General features: G+C 32.6%; 3 protein-coding genes across 4 annotated transcripts; 1 reads left to right on the forward strand and 2 right to left on the reverse strand.

Annotated features, from left to right (window-relative positions):
• Positions 1–7,602: 7,602 nt before the first annotated feature.
• Positions 7,603–9,589, reverse strand: Bm6919 (Uncharacterized protein; the record flags this gene model as incomplete). 2 transcript variants are annotated; one of them, XM_043077151.1, is made up of 6 exons in its annotated part: positions 7,603–7,742; positions 7,935–8,130; positions 8,338–8,486; positions 8,565–8,669; positions 8,852–8,942; positions 9,362–9,589. In XM_043077151.1, 6 exons carry the CDS (start codon positions 9,587–9,589, stop codon positions 7,603–7,605), a joined length of 909 nt encoding a protein of 302 aa, XP_042933085.1. The 2 variants fall into 2 exon arrangements, with proteins under 2 accessions (XP_042933085.1, XP_001900549.1); XM_001900514.2 differs by having other exon boundaries at positions 7,719–7,742; positions 8,023–8,130.
• A 586-nt stretch (positions 9,590–10,175) lies between these two features.
• On the forward strand, positions 10,176–12,427 carry Bm3515 (SH2 domain containing protein; the record flags this gene model as incomplete). Its single annotated transcript, XM_043077152.1, has 8 exons — positions 10,176–10,295; positions 10,388–10,552; positions 10,970–11,174; positions 11,260–11,380; positions 11,585–11,693; positions 11,792–11,875; positions 11,979–12,083; positions 12,314–12,427. 8 exons carry the CDS (start codon positions 10,176–10,178, stop codon positions 12,425–12,427), a joined length of 1,023 nt encoding a protein of 340 aa, XP_042933086.1.
• Positions 12,428–13,157: 730 nt separating this feature from the next.
• Positions 13,158–14,598, reverse strand: Bma-sel-9 (Uncharacterized protein; the record flags this gene model as incomplete). Its single annotated transcript, XM_001900517.2, has 4 exons — positions 13,158–13,282; positions 13,742–13,849; positions 13,982–14,198; positions 14,428–14,598. The coding sequence occupies 4 exons, from the start codon at positions 14,596–14,598 to the stop codon at positions 13,158–13,160; spliced, it is 621 nt and encodes a 206-aa protein (XP_001900552.1).
• Between the last annotated feature and the right edge of the window lie 1,206 nt (positions 14,599–15,804).

Raw genomic sequence — 15,804 nt, forward strand, 5'->3', positions numbered from 1 at the left:
TGACCTATGTCAAATTATTAGACTAAGGGAATTAGCGCAAAAGCATACTAATAAGTATTTGTGACATTAAGAATAGCATTAATTTGGGAAATTAGGGGTAACAGATTTTGTCACGTAAGATTTAATGAAGTCTTTAAATGTTAATTATGTACTAATAAGAAAAGCAGTCCATGAGATTTTTTTTGAATTTTTTTTTCTGTAAGTTTAAGTGATCTGCAGAGTGCAGAATTAAACAAACAAATTTTTAGAAGCAAAGGTTTTGAAATTTGACAAAAGAGTGCAGACATTTTCTGAAATTTTGTAGTAGGACTGTGAGCATTTCTGTTACCGCAAATTCAAACAGTTGGACAGATCGGTAAATACACCAACTATTCATGTCATAATCGCATTTTGTTTCCAGTTTAATCGGTTAATGATATTCATAAAAGCTCTTAAAATATGATAGGATAGCAGTAACTGTTATTAATCAAGTTCTATGCCGATTTGAATTAATTTAAATAACCTTGGTTTGAATTACCTTACCTTGACTTATGCTATTTGCATCAAGACTTTTTGGACGAGAGTTTGTTCATTATTGTTTACTTACCGAATTAATTGCAAGATCTAACAGGATCTATGAAAAAACAGCAGCTGTTTAAGTATTTTAATAGAAATAGTTTCAAAGCAAAATAAATTGTAATATAAGTCAGTTTAAAAAAAGCATTTAAAAAAAGGCATTGAACTTTAATTTGAGCAATTTAGTCCTTATGAAATAGGGATGAGCTCGAAGAAGAGGGCACTCATTTTGAAAATTGAAAATAGTAGGGCTGATTAATTCCGTATTTTTAAAGGAAAAAAGAATACATGAATAAATATGATAGATGAGAATCTTGATGAAAAATGAGAATAGATGAAAGGCATCGCTTTCTTCTGTTCTGTCTTGCTGGTTTCAAGTGATAAAAAGAGGAGGAGTTTAGTCAATGAAGATCGAAAAGGACTTGATGTTGACGACAAAAGTTGTGATAGAACTGATGAAAGAGAGTTGACATTGAGTGTCAACTCTCTTTCATATGTGATATCATTGTGAAAAAGTTTTCATTTTCTAGATGGCAAAAAATCCATTGTTGTATTCTGACTTATTCTTTGATGACTGAAGTCAGTGGAAAACAAAAACGTGCATACAACTTTAACTTTTGGTTAAAAACTATTAGTGTTTAAGAAATCACAGCAAGAAAATGATTATAATTCAACATAAACATAAACTAACGTAAGAATTAGTTTCACAACCAATAAATTACTCATTATATTATACCTGTGGACTCTTTTAGCTAATTTTAGTTTGCATTTGGTATTTTTTCAATCTATTTTAGTGAGATAAGAAAGAAACTTACAGGGACCAATAAGAATAGAATATCGCTATCATAAGTCTTCTGAATTATAAGTATTCATATTTCTGTATGAAATATTAACCATTTCTTTAAAATTAGATCTAAATCTGACAGTCACCTAATTTGCCATATAAGTCAATTACATCACCTTATTTCAATTATGTTCATTTATTTGTAGAATATGGTTAACCATTGATATAATTGTATATTTCTCCAAAAGTATCAAATAGGATGAAAGGTAGTTAAAAATTTTTTCTGCTTGATTTATAATGCTTATGTTTTGAATTGGGGAAGAGATCCTATACTCACTGCATTACCTATCATTTTTGACGCAATAAAATTCTGCGTTCTTCCCAGTATATCGATGAGTGTGAAATATACTAGGTTAAGTTTTTTAGGAAACATGGCCTTTTCTATCAAACAGTAATCAGAATCATAGCTGGGATTATGACCAGCAAAATATTTATAAATAGAGTTACATCTGCATATAGCTAAGGAAATTTTGATATTAAGAAGTTGCAACTTGAAAATTTTCGATTTCATATTTTCATACAGAGCACAGTCGAATATACTTCAATCCAAATCTCTCCAATCTTTATAATTTCTGAATTATCTCCTTGAAAATATTCTCGATATTTTTCAATCTTTCATCCCGCTAAAAAATTCTAAATAAGGAATCAGCATATTTATTTGCATTTCACGAATTTGAATCTCTCAAAATCTTATTAGTCACTTATTTATAAATGAACCTGAAAAAACTTATTATGGCAATCTATCTTTAAAATTTGTTGTAGCTTAGGATATTTTTTTGCTATAATCCAAAATAAATTTCATGAAAAAATTCTGTAGAATGTGCAGAGCTAAATTCCTAAAATAGTTGAATTTAATGTTCATTTGAAATCATGAACTATAATTATTTAACTAAATCACCTGCGTAAACTAATCGAAGTGCTAGTGAACGATCAATCCATGATCAGCACAATAGGCTTATTAAAAATGATAAAGAGGACATTAAATGGTAATTAGAACATGAGATAAAGAAGAGAACAGATCAACGGCAAGTTTTCACTGTAATCATTATAAATTAAAGAGATCAGCAAACAGTACAATTCCTCCGATAGTGAAATTGGGGTCAGGTAAGTACATCGGCTGTTGGCTTTGCAACATTAATTTTATTCTTCACTCAGCTAAATCTTTATCTTTTTTCACTCTAAGATCATTTATTCCTCTATAAATTACGACGAATATATGAAATAAGCAAGACCTAATTGGTAAATATCGCAAGAACAAGGAAAGATGCAATTGTGATAGTATATACATGTCAACTAATTACAACATATAGTTTAACAAGCTGGAATAAACAACCACTAATATATTCGAACGATTTTCATTCTATTTGAAGTTTGGAGAAATAATGAGTAATTTAGATCGAAAATGAGCAAAGGATAGATAACCATTCTTTATTGAAGTATTCTGAACAGCAAAATATGGCTCAGAAGTCGATTAAAAGGAATTTAAGAAGCATGATATATGTTATCATATCCGCATTTCTTTGGAATCAGATGGCAAACGCCATACACATTTCTTGAACTTTCCGGGTCATCACCGTCACAAACACGAGTGGCTATTCTTAGAGCTTCCGGTTAAAAAGAAATCAATTAAATATGAAAAAGGATAGTGGGACTGATGTCGGTAGCCTTAATATTCCTACACCTTCTCAAGGTGATGAGCAAAAGTTTTGAGAAAGAAAAATAGTGAAATAACTCAGAGAAAAGAATTTCGGTACAATTAAAAAAGGAAAGAAAAAGTGTTGTAGGAATGAAATGTTCGAGGATGGTAACAGTTTTTCAGTAAAGAATGTCATTGTTCACCTTCACCTAATTTTTTTCTATCTCTTTTTAACTTTAACACATAAATTGAAATAAAAATTACAAATGGTGCCCATGTGCAATGCATTTTAAAGGGAGAAACCTTCGTGATAGGATGAGCCAGAAGAAAGTAAAGGAAATTAGTCCTTGTGGATAAGATCTTTTCGTTTTGCTTTGTTTTTTTTAACATGCCAAATTCTTCAAACGGACAAATGACTCTCTAATGAATAAACACAGATAAGGAAAAAACGCTGAAAAAACTTACTCCAACTTCCATACATGATTTTATGCATTGTTTATCGGCGGAAAAAGATAAACAATAGTGATCAGATTGATAGAATTGATGAAGAAAGTATGAATAGATGGTGATTCCAGCAATTATGAACTTTCTAAAATAAAGATGTAACAAAAATGTTCTTTTTTCTTCCGATATTGTTGATTATGCTAAGGTAATTTGGCCAGCGATAAACTTGCCATTGGCAAATATATTTGTCTTCAAGCATTCTTGCAACTTCCTTCAATCTTCTAGAATTTGAAATGTAGCGTAGGCGCTGAATAAATTGAAAATTTCAATATTTATCATGCTAAAAAAAGACATTGCCAATGAAATTTATATCTGTTTCTGGCCAGAACCAACTGGGAGTGAGGTTGAAATGAAAGGTTGTTTAATTTAATTTCTGTATGACCTTGAATTTTCTTCAAACTGGCAAGAAGAATTCTCGAGAACAATATTGAAAAACATAATTCACGCAAAATGATTGTGCTAAAACCGTATATTAATTCAAATTTCAAGTAGAATTTAATATAACAAAATTATTTCAGTTTATGATAAAGCTTTTTGAAATATCATCTACCTCTTTAAAGGTTTCACATCTATAGATGAAGAAAAGAAAGTTGAAAGACATGGATTATCTCTAAAGAGCAGTAACATCTTTACAATCCCAAACCAAATAGGAATACAGTGAAAGCTTTTTCATTATCTGAAAAAAGTTTCGATAGTAAAAAAATTGCAAATTACAAATGTTAACTGGCATCTTCTTGTTATGTTGACTACTAAGCAGTGCTATAATCATATCCTGGTCATTGTTATGTTGATTACTACTATCACTAACATTCTTGAGCTGTCTTATCACTTGAGCTATCTTCCTTCTTCGAGAATTGTGAAACAAACTTGAATGATAGTTAAGGAAATAAGATAAGCGCCTCATCAATTATCGCTGGTAATACAAGAATTTTGTGATGCCATTGCGGACATTATAGCCTTCAAATGAATGAAAAGAATTTTTTTCTTATCGCATGCGCACTTTGAAAAGAATTAATTACCAGAATTGTCGCATTGTGCATTCGTTGATTTATGCAACCGTCGTATGTATGTGAAAACGTATGTTCACGGTTTTTGTTGCAATAAGCTATATATTAGCTTGGATTTATTTAAACTGATCTTGAAAGTGTACGGAAGTATTTGTTATGGTTAATTATACCGTTTAGAGCGAAATGAGTAAGTTGAGAAAATTAATGAAATTGGAATGCGATTGTTTTTTTTTTTTTTTGGATTTTTTTGTAGTTTATTGTCGTGACGTGGTTAACTTGAAATAAATTCAATCAAATAATGATGGTCTTTGTGCTTACCATAAGACTCAAATTAGCTTAAAACTTACTCAGAACCAATTGGCACTTCGTGTTTATGCAATATGGGTAGAATAGTATGGGTCGTTATGAAAAAGAGATTTGAATTGAAATCAACAATTATGTTGAGGAATTTGCTGCCCTAAACACTATGCTCCTCTATTCTAATTATATGTGTAATATTCTTTAAATGATTGATTTCACTAATTTATAATTGTGTTTCATTTCTACCGATGTTTATCCTCGAGACGCAAACTGAAGGTCATTCTTGAACTTTGTACGTGAAAAAAGTAAGATTTAAATGTTGAGAGTTTAATTGAGTGGAAAAAGACACTTTTAGACTTTGAAATTTATGAAAATCTTTAAAATGGTGATGAGAAATCCAGTGCATTGTACCGGAAATAGCAACGGTAACATTACCCTTTTACCTTGATTGATCTTTTCTCAGTCCTCTTCCAACTTCCTCCAATTCCTCAATTACTGTAAATCTTGCAGTTCCTTCAAAAATCAATTATTAGTACACGAAGGAGTGAAAGTATGGGACAGAGAGTGAAATGGCGGCAATTTCTATCGTCATTGTTATTTTGTCAGGGTCAAATTATCCACAAACAACCACATGACTATGGACAGGTAGGGGAAATGGAAGAAACATGTCGTTTAAAATATGCTGTCAGACAAAGGAAATTCAAAACATTAAACTGATTGTCCATAGAATTTTAAAATTCCTCACTGAAAGTGACTCAAATGTTCATCCTAGTACAAAAGGGCCTTCTTCGGTGCATTCAAAAGTAATGAAAAAAAAATACTGAAACAAGATAATGTTATGGATAAATAAAGCATATTTTTGTAAGATTTTTAAAAAATGTCGTAGAAATAAACTATATTAGTTGTTTCAGTATTCTGTCATCCTTGAAATAAGCAAGTCATGGACTTTTAAAATCCTGCATTTCAACTTTGGATTCTACGTATAATTATCTATTTGAGTCCAAGTTAAAGAGCATAAGGTTTTAAATTTGTTTGCTACTTTAAAAGAATGATTCTTTTGTGACGATATCATCAAATTTCCAATTACTTGCTAAGAAATTTGCGAAGACAAAAACTGCTTTATATTTTCCCGTAAGCAGGCCCCAGAATATTCAAAAAATGGAGCTTAAAAAAAAAAAGAAAATCTAGACAAAATAGTCGATTGGATCTGAAATGAACATTTTAAGAAAAAAGCCTATCACAATTACCATCGCGACATGAATCCAAAGCGTCACATCAGGGTACACTAGTCTCCATGAACTGTAAAAGCAAAACATTGATGTACAGAATATATATTTTGTTTAAGCGTCAAATATACGAGGATAGATCATTAATATAAAATGAGTGGTTTACAGTTTTTAGACACTATTTAATTTTTTAAATAAAAATCATATAAAAAAATCATTTGAAAGAAAAAACCATATAAGAAAAATGAATGTCTGATGACGAAGAAGAGACCTAGAGTCAATGTACTTTTTGTAAAGGTCAACTCACTGAACAGGAGCTACTATTATGTTATTTTTTGTAGCAAAAATTTTTTCCTAATTGTTGTTGGACGTTAGTTCATCTCTGAAAAAAACTAGAGAAGTGAAAAAAAAAAAAAAAAATTAGAAAGTAAGAAGAGCTAAATATTGGTACAATAGCAGCGGTGATAATAATGTTATAAAAGAACTGGTCAGGCTATCCTAATTTCATTATTAGCCTTTTTACATTTTTTAAATTGATCAGCTGGAAAAATATTGATTCACGAGGCATGCGGTTGTTTTTATTTACAATTCAAGGAGCAAACATATCTTTCATGACAGATGATTGGTTCAAGGGTAGATTAATATTTTAAATGGTACCTTACATAGTACATTGAAAATGATTAGAAAGTGATTGAAATTTATTTTTTCAGATGCTTAATTGGTTTATTGATCAGAGTAACATGAAGTTTAATCTCCGCTTAAAACCAAAATAATTTTTACTTCTTATAAGTGAATGAAAAAACTAAACTTCTTTCATCAACAAGATTTGTCAATTGTTTAATATTTGATCATACAAATACAGCTTTTCTTTTAGATGGCGTTACCCAATTCGGAAAATTTACCTTTAAATAAAGTAAATCAAATCGATAAATGTTTAATAGTTGGCATGCAAGCTGGCACTGATAAGTTTATTATGCAGATTTTAATTATCGGAGGATTTTCACGCCAATTCGTAATTACGCAACAGCGGTTCATGGCCACTTGTCTATTGGTAATTACAACCGAATGACCTTTTTTGGTTCGTATTTACAAAACGAATTTGAATTCCAGATCAGATTTAATTTAAATCAATTCTTCATCAAAATACCAGACTAAACTGCCATAAAACTTATCTACCTTTAAATACATAGATTACAAAAAGCTAAATAAGCTTCTAAATATTTCATTCGAAAAGTTCTTGTTCACACTACTTTCAGTTATGTGCTAAGAAAAAAGAGTGACAAATGACCAAGTGAAAAAGCCTAAAGAACTAGGATCAATGTTTAGTTTTTGAATGATAAGAAGTATTCCCTATGTATTTGAGATTTAACATTAATGCCTTCTTTGTGAGACGAATATTTTTATTTATTTTGTAATTTCATGACAGGTTCTATTTTGTTTTTTGGTTATTTCATTTATGTTTACTGCCATGAAAAAAAAAAAAAAAAAACGATGCATATGAGTTCAAGCAAATTTTGGTAAATTTTATTTTCAATTATTATTTGAAATATTCATTATTTTGAGCTCATTATCAACATCCAGCACAAAATGCGTGCGGTCGTGAAAATCCGTTTCACCGATTTTCTTCTTCGTCATTGCTTTTACATCTACTGGATCGTACTTTGGTTTACCTGGAAGAGGTCACTTGAGACTTAAATGGGAGAACATCGAAATTATCAGACACAACAGTAATTAATTGAACCTCTAGTTGCAATATTATTATAATACATTGAACGAACCATCATTATATGTCAGTTTGAATTCAAACTTGCAAATTTAAATACAACCCAAGTTTTTTTATATTTAAAAATATCTAGATTAACAATGAAAGCGCAAGCCTGCAACTATCGTTCGAATGTAAACACCAATGTTATTCGCACTACGATTTTTTGTCAATCTTTGAACCTGTACCATGGCACTGACCATATCGAAAACTGTACATGCCAAAGGAAATATTATCGGCTTTGTACTATTTTCCGACTGATAGACGGAACAGAAAAACACACATTCATCTTTGCCCTAAAGACTAAATAATTTAAATTAAATTAAAACATTTAGGTCTTTTCTAGTATTTAAATTAATTACTCATCTGTTTTATGAAGTTTTAGATGAACTGAATGAATAGTAAAGTTGAATTCAAGTTTCAAGTACTGAATTACGTTGCCTATAGTGATAATGAAAACGACTAAGTTCTTTAAAGTAATGAGGAAAGAAAAAGAAAATCACCGGTGGTTCCTCAGGAGAGTCATCAGGACTTGCTTCAATCAACCTGGCACAAACCTGACGCATATGTGGCGCGCGCTCAGATATTTTTGCAATTTCGTTTTTAGTGAGTCGATTCGCACATCGAAATATGGGACAGCATGGTAGCTCTTCTGCAACTATGCAACAAGGCATCAAGCTTTAGAATTAATCACTGTGGTGCAATTTAAAACTGAAAACAAAAAACCAACGAGCTGCAACGGCGACATTAATGCGCGATGTTAGACAATCGAAGCAGAGACGGTGACGACAATCCATCAACGTCATGCGTGCCGAATTCGCGCATGCAAATGCACCTTCACAAAGTGTTCAGTTAGAGGTCAGAAATATGTATCAGATTAATTCAGAGGTTATCTAGTGTAGCTTGACTCATTTAAGGTCATAGTGTCAAGTAAACTAAGCAGTTCTTGTTGATATGGATGAACTGTTTGATGAGTTCCACCAATAATTTTGCTAGATAAAATTCGGAAAAGAGAACCTTTTCTGCCATCACACCGTTGTCGCTCTTCGAGCTGTAGCATCGATGGTAATTTTTGCCCAAATGATATCTTTTGTATCTCCTCATCACCCTGAAAAAACATCACTTCCTTTCTGCATTATGCTATCGTGCCAGGAATTTTGTTAGGTGATCATGATTCTATTAAAATCTGTATTATTAGATTGAAATGGTAAGAAATGGTAAGTAAGTTCATTCTCAGGCTAATGCAGATAAATAAGGTGAATTTTTTAGAATTTATGGTAATATATTTCGTCAACAAAACCAATATTACTGATATTGGTTTTGTTTACTGATTACTGATACATTTAGCCAAGTAGGATCTGGATCCAAGTCATATATCTAGTTCAAGAGCTTATGAGATAATAGAGCAATAATGCCTATTTTCTGCACCGTATAGATTGAATTGCCTATTTTGCGTCTTGTCACCTTTCGCATTTATGATTTGAAGGTATTCATTGATTACTATTTGATACATTCATAGGTTATTACCTCATCTGCTTCATCGATGATGACGTTCACATGACGTATGTAAGTGCAGCAAGGAAGGGGACAAAGCTGTGACGCTGAACATTTCGATATGCAGCCTCTGCAGAACATATGTGAACAAGGTAGCTTTTGCATCTCATTCGGTTGCTTACACTGCAAACAAATTGAACACACAGTCATGTCGACGTGTTCTGTAAACGAATAAATGAAATGTGCAGGTCGGATACGCATAATAAATAGTTCGTAGTGTTAAATATTAGATATGTAAAGTTCACGTAAGTGAGGAGATATTAATGGAAATGCGTGATAATAAATACTGTTCGCGTTCTTGCCTTCCTTTCTCGTCGACCACAGAACTGCCAGTAACGGCGAACTTTCTGCTGTTATTGTAAATATGTAAAATCATTTCATAGTTTATTGTATATTGGTCAGACATTGCTATACAGTTGTTTCTTATCACTACCGCTTTAGAAGGAAGCAAAAGATGGATGACTCAATAGAACTGAATAACGAACTTCAGCGAACCTTCTATCATGGATTTCTCCCACACGCTGACATCGATCCATTACTTAAAGAGGAGGGCGATTTTGTCATTCGCAAAACAGACAAAGATGGTAATCATTTATCGAAAATTTATAATTGGAAAATAATTTTTCAGTCGGCGCAAAACAATTTCTTTTGTTCCTGCTACTTTTATTGCCTTCAGGATGTTAAATTCACATAACATATGTAAGTTCGAGTTGGACTTTATTTCAAAGTATGTAGTTATATTGAATTCACATAATGGATGACGACCTAAAAAAAAATCAGGGCAAAAATGTTTGTTAAAATTTCCGGTCAAATCATCCTCGCTTTATCAGTAAAATGGAACAAACAAATATTGCATTTTGTGGTCAATCAGGACGAGACGGGCTACTATTACTTCGAGACCCATAAAGTTTCTTTTCTTTCAATTTGCCTGTTGCTCCTGGAAGATTTCATGCTTTTAATGGATTAACTACTAGAATGTACAAACAACTAATAATTTAGGAGAAAACAATGCACGATTTAATTAACTGGCACAAAACAACAGGAACTCCAATATCTGCGGGTAGTCATGCAAAGCTTGTTAATGGAGTTGGCCGACAACCATGGCTTTTGGAACATGACGAGATTCAACTGCAAAGGAAGTTAGGTGAAGGAGCCTTTGGCGAGGTCGTTCATTTTGCTTGAAATTTGAAAGTCTTCTAGATTCAACATTGCTTTAAAAATGCATAATACCACTTGATTTTTATACTTAATATTTATTGACGCCATCATAAATGCTTTTTTTATTATCACAAATGATATAGAGTTCTCATCCTATTGCATAACTACTAGCGTAATGACAAATGACAGAGAAAGCATTTATGCTTAACTGTTAGCAACATCAAGGAAGTAAGTAAGTGTAATCTATGAAGCTTTCTTGGCAAACGACGTTCGTAATCTCATTTATACACGTTCCTTCGTGATTGATACTGCTCGCCTATTTTAAATTTCAAACAATACTTCCCTTTCATTGATAGCAATCTGCGAATGTTCCAGCGAAGTAACTTAGTCTAATTTAGCTTAAGATGTTATGAATTACTATAGGTATATCTAGCGCAATATGTACAAATGAACAAAATAACTGATGTGGCAGTAAAAACGATGCGAGAAGAGGCCTCTCGGCAGGCACGACTTAAATTTATGAAGGAAGCTCGAATAATGCGTAAATTCTCGCATCCCAATGTAGTAAAAATTATGGGTATTGTGGTATATGAAAATCCATTAATGATTGTCATGGAGCTATGTCCCGGTAAATATTGATATTTCTCAAATTTCATAAAACCTACTGCTTACCCAATCCGGGTGCGCTTCAATTGAAAATGTATATATTTCAGAAGGTTCAATGCTCAGTTACCTTAGGAAAAATGTACCTGTCAACTCAGATCTAAAACTACGTTTTGTTACAGAAGCTAGTGCCGGCCTTGCATATTTAGAATCAAAACACTGCATCCACAGGTTAGCCGTTGATTTCTAACTTCCTATCACTAAATATTCTCATACTAATCATCTGACTTGATTTCCTGTTCGTGATTCAATTAGCTTGATAACTAATAACGCGTTTTTCTCTCGCAATATACTTCTGTGTGCGTATTGCATATATGACGACATGCGTTAAACAACGCTTTCGCAAATATTTTGTCAAAATATAGTAAATTTCAGAGATATAGCGGCAAGAAATTGCTTGTTATCAGAACAACTGGAAGTAAAAATAAGTGACTTTGGTATGTCTGATGAACGAAGAATTATCCATGACGAAACGTTAGAAAAAGTATCTTTACACTAATCAAGACTTCGAGATTTATAGATACCAGAAGGCATTAATTTAATATAGCTTAAAATAAGACATATTTGTCAAGCAAATGTCAGGTTCCAATGAAATGGCTTGCCCCAGAGACCATGCAACAACGTATATTCTCGTCCAAAACTGATGTCTGGTCCTTTGGTGTGTTGGTAAGCTCATTTTCAAATCTATAACAGTGTGGATTCAAATTTCATTACGGGTGTACTTCTGTCAAATTCATCCAATTTTCTCGTAAAAATCATATATTATTAGGTTTGGGAAGTGTACGCGGACGGCAAGGAACCATATCCAGGCTTATCAAACATTCAGACACGAGCCAAAATTGTTGTTCAGAACTATCGAATGGAAATGCCGAAAGTGAGTTCGATCAAAGTCAATCATATTTATTATACAAATGTCTACTTTACGGGGTGAAAAAAAAAACTTTTCAAGCAGAACTTAGACTGTTTAAACAGAAAGACTTTTAACTTGTTTTGCGAACCATTTTTCAATAAGAATCTCATTAATAAAACCATTCTAACTCATTAATACCACAAAGTTTTCTGGTCTAATCACAAACTTTATGTTGTACTTCTACTTATTTCTAGACAGCGCCATTGGCTATATCAAAGCTTGTTTACCGATGCTGGAAAACGGAACCTAGCGAAAGACCATCATTCGCTGAAATTTACAACAAGCTAAAGGTGTTAAACAAAAAGTAAAATAAGGAAATCCTATTCTTCCATTACAAATATTCAACGTCTTCAGAGTTTAGAATGGTAAATCTGTTAAGACAAAAGTCGATATATTGAAGCGAAACTACTAACATTATCAGCACACCAATTTCATGTTCTCAACCCTTATATTATATTTACGAAAAACCGAAATTTTTGTAGCGAAAAATACCTATTCAGCACATTTTGCCTTTTCCCCATTTTCCATTATCATTCATAACAGAGCAATTTAATGACCAGAAATACAACAAAAACAATGGTGAATCATAAATTGTTTCTGTCCCGAAATATTGTTTGAAACGGTGCCTAGCTAAATCTAATTACAAAATTAATGTAATTATTATGCAATAAAACAAAGTGATGAGAAAAATATTAAAAATCGAATGACCAGTGTTAACAAAATACTACCAAATAGTGACCTCAGTTAAATGTTCATCAGATTTAATATTTCTTCAATGATTACAATTCATTTGCGGGTAAGCACTTTCGCGCAAAAATATTTGTAGAAGCTTCCTTTTCAATTATATTTGCTTTTAGACAACTTTCAAATTCAGAGTAAGGAAAAGAAACCATCCCACCACAAGTTGTACGATGTCTACAAAGAGCATTTATCGGTAATGAGGATCCAATAAAGCATAGATGAGGGACTGCTTTCACATGAATTGCTTGAGAATAAAATAATATTCTTGGATAATTTGTAATAATAAGCTGTTCACTTTCATACAACTCGGCGAACTTCAAAAAATCTTTTTAGGTAAAATATCTGTCCAACGGTCATCGAAGCAAGAACCACAGCTTCGAAAACAGCCCATAAAACCACTCTTGAATTTGTGTTTTCATTTACTGAAAAACAAATCTTATTGAAGCAAGTCAAGAAACACTTTTCTGTAGAACAGAAATGCTACAGAAAAGTAGCGGTAATGAAACACAACTGATTACTAAACACTTATGGAAGTATTTCATTTGAAGACGAGAACATGCAATAATCAACAAAGTAATGTCGGTATCTACAAATGGGAAGGGATAAAGCAGACATCTCGACCAAATTTAAGCTAAAATATACGCGCTGGTTGCTCCAAACTTATATAAAACTTTAATCTCTTCTCACTTTATTTACTTCAAAAAAAATCGAATCTAGAAAACCTAAAATCATTTTCCCAACATTATATTTGTCTCAAAAATCGGTCGAATCACCAGTCCAATTTTATGCGTTGGTTAGTTCAGATTTCCTGCAGTGATAAAATATGATGCTTCAAAAATTAAATAAACTGAAGTCCAGTGAAAATTCAAGAAAAAACTTACTTGACCTATGTACACGTTCCCGTACCTCCATATATTCCTGCTCATGCTTGACAGATGTCAATGCCGATGATAGTTCCCGTACCATTTCTTCTAGTTTAAGACTGTCCGCTAAAAAGTCAGTCTCTGTATAATCCTTAAGAAAAAGATAGCATTGTTAAATTGGATATCAGATAACAGATATAATATAAACACCTGACATGGAAGGGAATAATATTAAGGGAACCGAAAGCAATATTCTACCTGAAGAATCATTACCACTCCCCTTTCCTGCTTCAGATGGTATCGGTTGTCCAGGTTGTGCAATTTCCATTGAAAACATGACCACTTTTGGAGTCATAGTTGACATCTGATTTCCAAAACAATACGTATAGGGCCCATCCATATGTGCAGCAAAGGTATACTTACCAGAACTTTCACGTTCTCCCCTGTAGATTTCTTTGTTGTCAGGGCCAATAATCTAAAAAGAGAAGCACTCTTAAAATTCATTAAACACACACTGCATTTTGGCACTGGAAATTCTACACTGGTTGCCGATTCTACAGCAATTGTGCCAATACTATATGATACAAATGACTAATAATTATAAACAAAAATTCTGCATTTGTTGTATTATTCAGAGAATACAGGCAGCAATTGAGAAGTTGCTCCAGCCAATTTTGCAAGCAACCGAAACTGAAAAAGGGAACCTTCACATCAATATCCAAAAATCCGCCTTCAGCAACTTCAAATATCACACCCATCTTAGTGCCAGCCCTCACACGATCGAAAAAACATTGCTCCTCGTTCGCATCAATGTGTATGAAATAAGCAGCTGATTCCATCACATAACAAGCAGTCAACAAGAATCTGATCAACATCACGGCACCTTTAATAATATATTCATGACATCCACAACATATCCCACCTCTTGTATTTATCCCCCCTACCCCTTACCTACTTCACTCTCGACAACCACCAAATCCTTACACACTGGCAAAAATGCTTCCCCTATCACCACAAATCAAAAACAAATCCGCCACGTTGCCAAAAGTACAATTTAACGCAGTTCGCATATGTATGGCGTTAGATCTAGATGTATTGATTTGGATAAGTGTAGCTTCTGCAGTGGGATATACTGGGCTTTTTATAATAAACCGAATGAACGTTTGTGTTGTATTGTTTTGGAAGACAATGGTGAGTAATGTGTATTACTTGAAATGCCGCTAAGTTTAACTACCCAACTTTGAGCATCGAGTAGAAGACTCTAGGATTTATTTGTCCACGGAACATCGGAAATGAATTATCAAAACTTCTACTGATCCTGACAATGAAATTTTTCAAGATGTCCAAAAGCTGAGAGGAACAGTACGGTTGAATCATCAAACAGATTGGCGTTAATGATGTAAAACGATCCAGAAGTAATGAGCATGTACTGATTGTTCGCAAAAAATTAGTCTTGAAATGGCGTGAAGGATGGTGAGATGGATGGGATGATGGATTTTAGGATACTTCACCATTCACATATATTTTCAGCCTCATTCAAATTTAAATAAGTATTAAATTAAGAAGTATTAAAGATAAGCCTTAATCAAAAATAATGAGTCATCCATCGTCATTCTTCTTCATTGTAGGTTCATGGAACTTTCTGCTGTTTTCATGAGAGTTGTTAGACGCATGACCTTCTATAAGCTTGGTTTTTCACCAAAATTTAGCTTTTTGGAGTGAACTAAATTATTTTCGGAAACACGTCCTCTTTTCACAACATTTTTATTTCCGCTGCTTGGCCCATTCTTTGGGTGCGTTAATTCAGTTTAATATATTTAAGATTGATGTTGTATAATATATCTTAATTCAATATCAACTTTATCAAATTTAGCTAGTAGTTGAGAATAAAGAAGAGATATTAGTTAACCTCCAGATACTAATTTTCATTTCTAGCACTTTCATTTAAAGTTTCTTAGATGAATTAATGGACTTGTTCGCTCATAAGAGAAGTTAGAACCGCTTCCTTCTCTCTTTTTAGGATATTTGTTCTCTGCTTTGGGTATGAACTTATTCTCTTTTCCAATCGAAATTTTAGAAAT

This window comes from Brugia malayi (assembly GCF_000002995.4).
Source record: "Brugia malayi strain FR3 genome assembly, contig: Bm_v4_Chr1_scaffold_001, whole genome shotgun sequence".
NCBI classification, from domain to species: domain Eukaryota; kingdom Metazoa; phylum Nematoda; class Chromadorea; order Rhabditida; family Onchocercidae; genus Brugia; species Brugia malayi.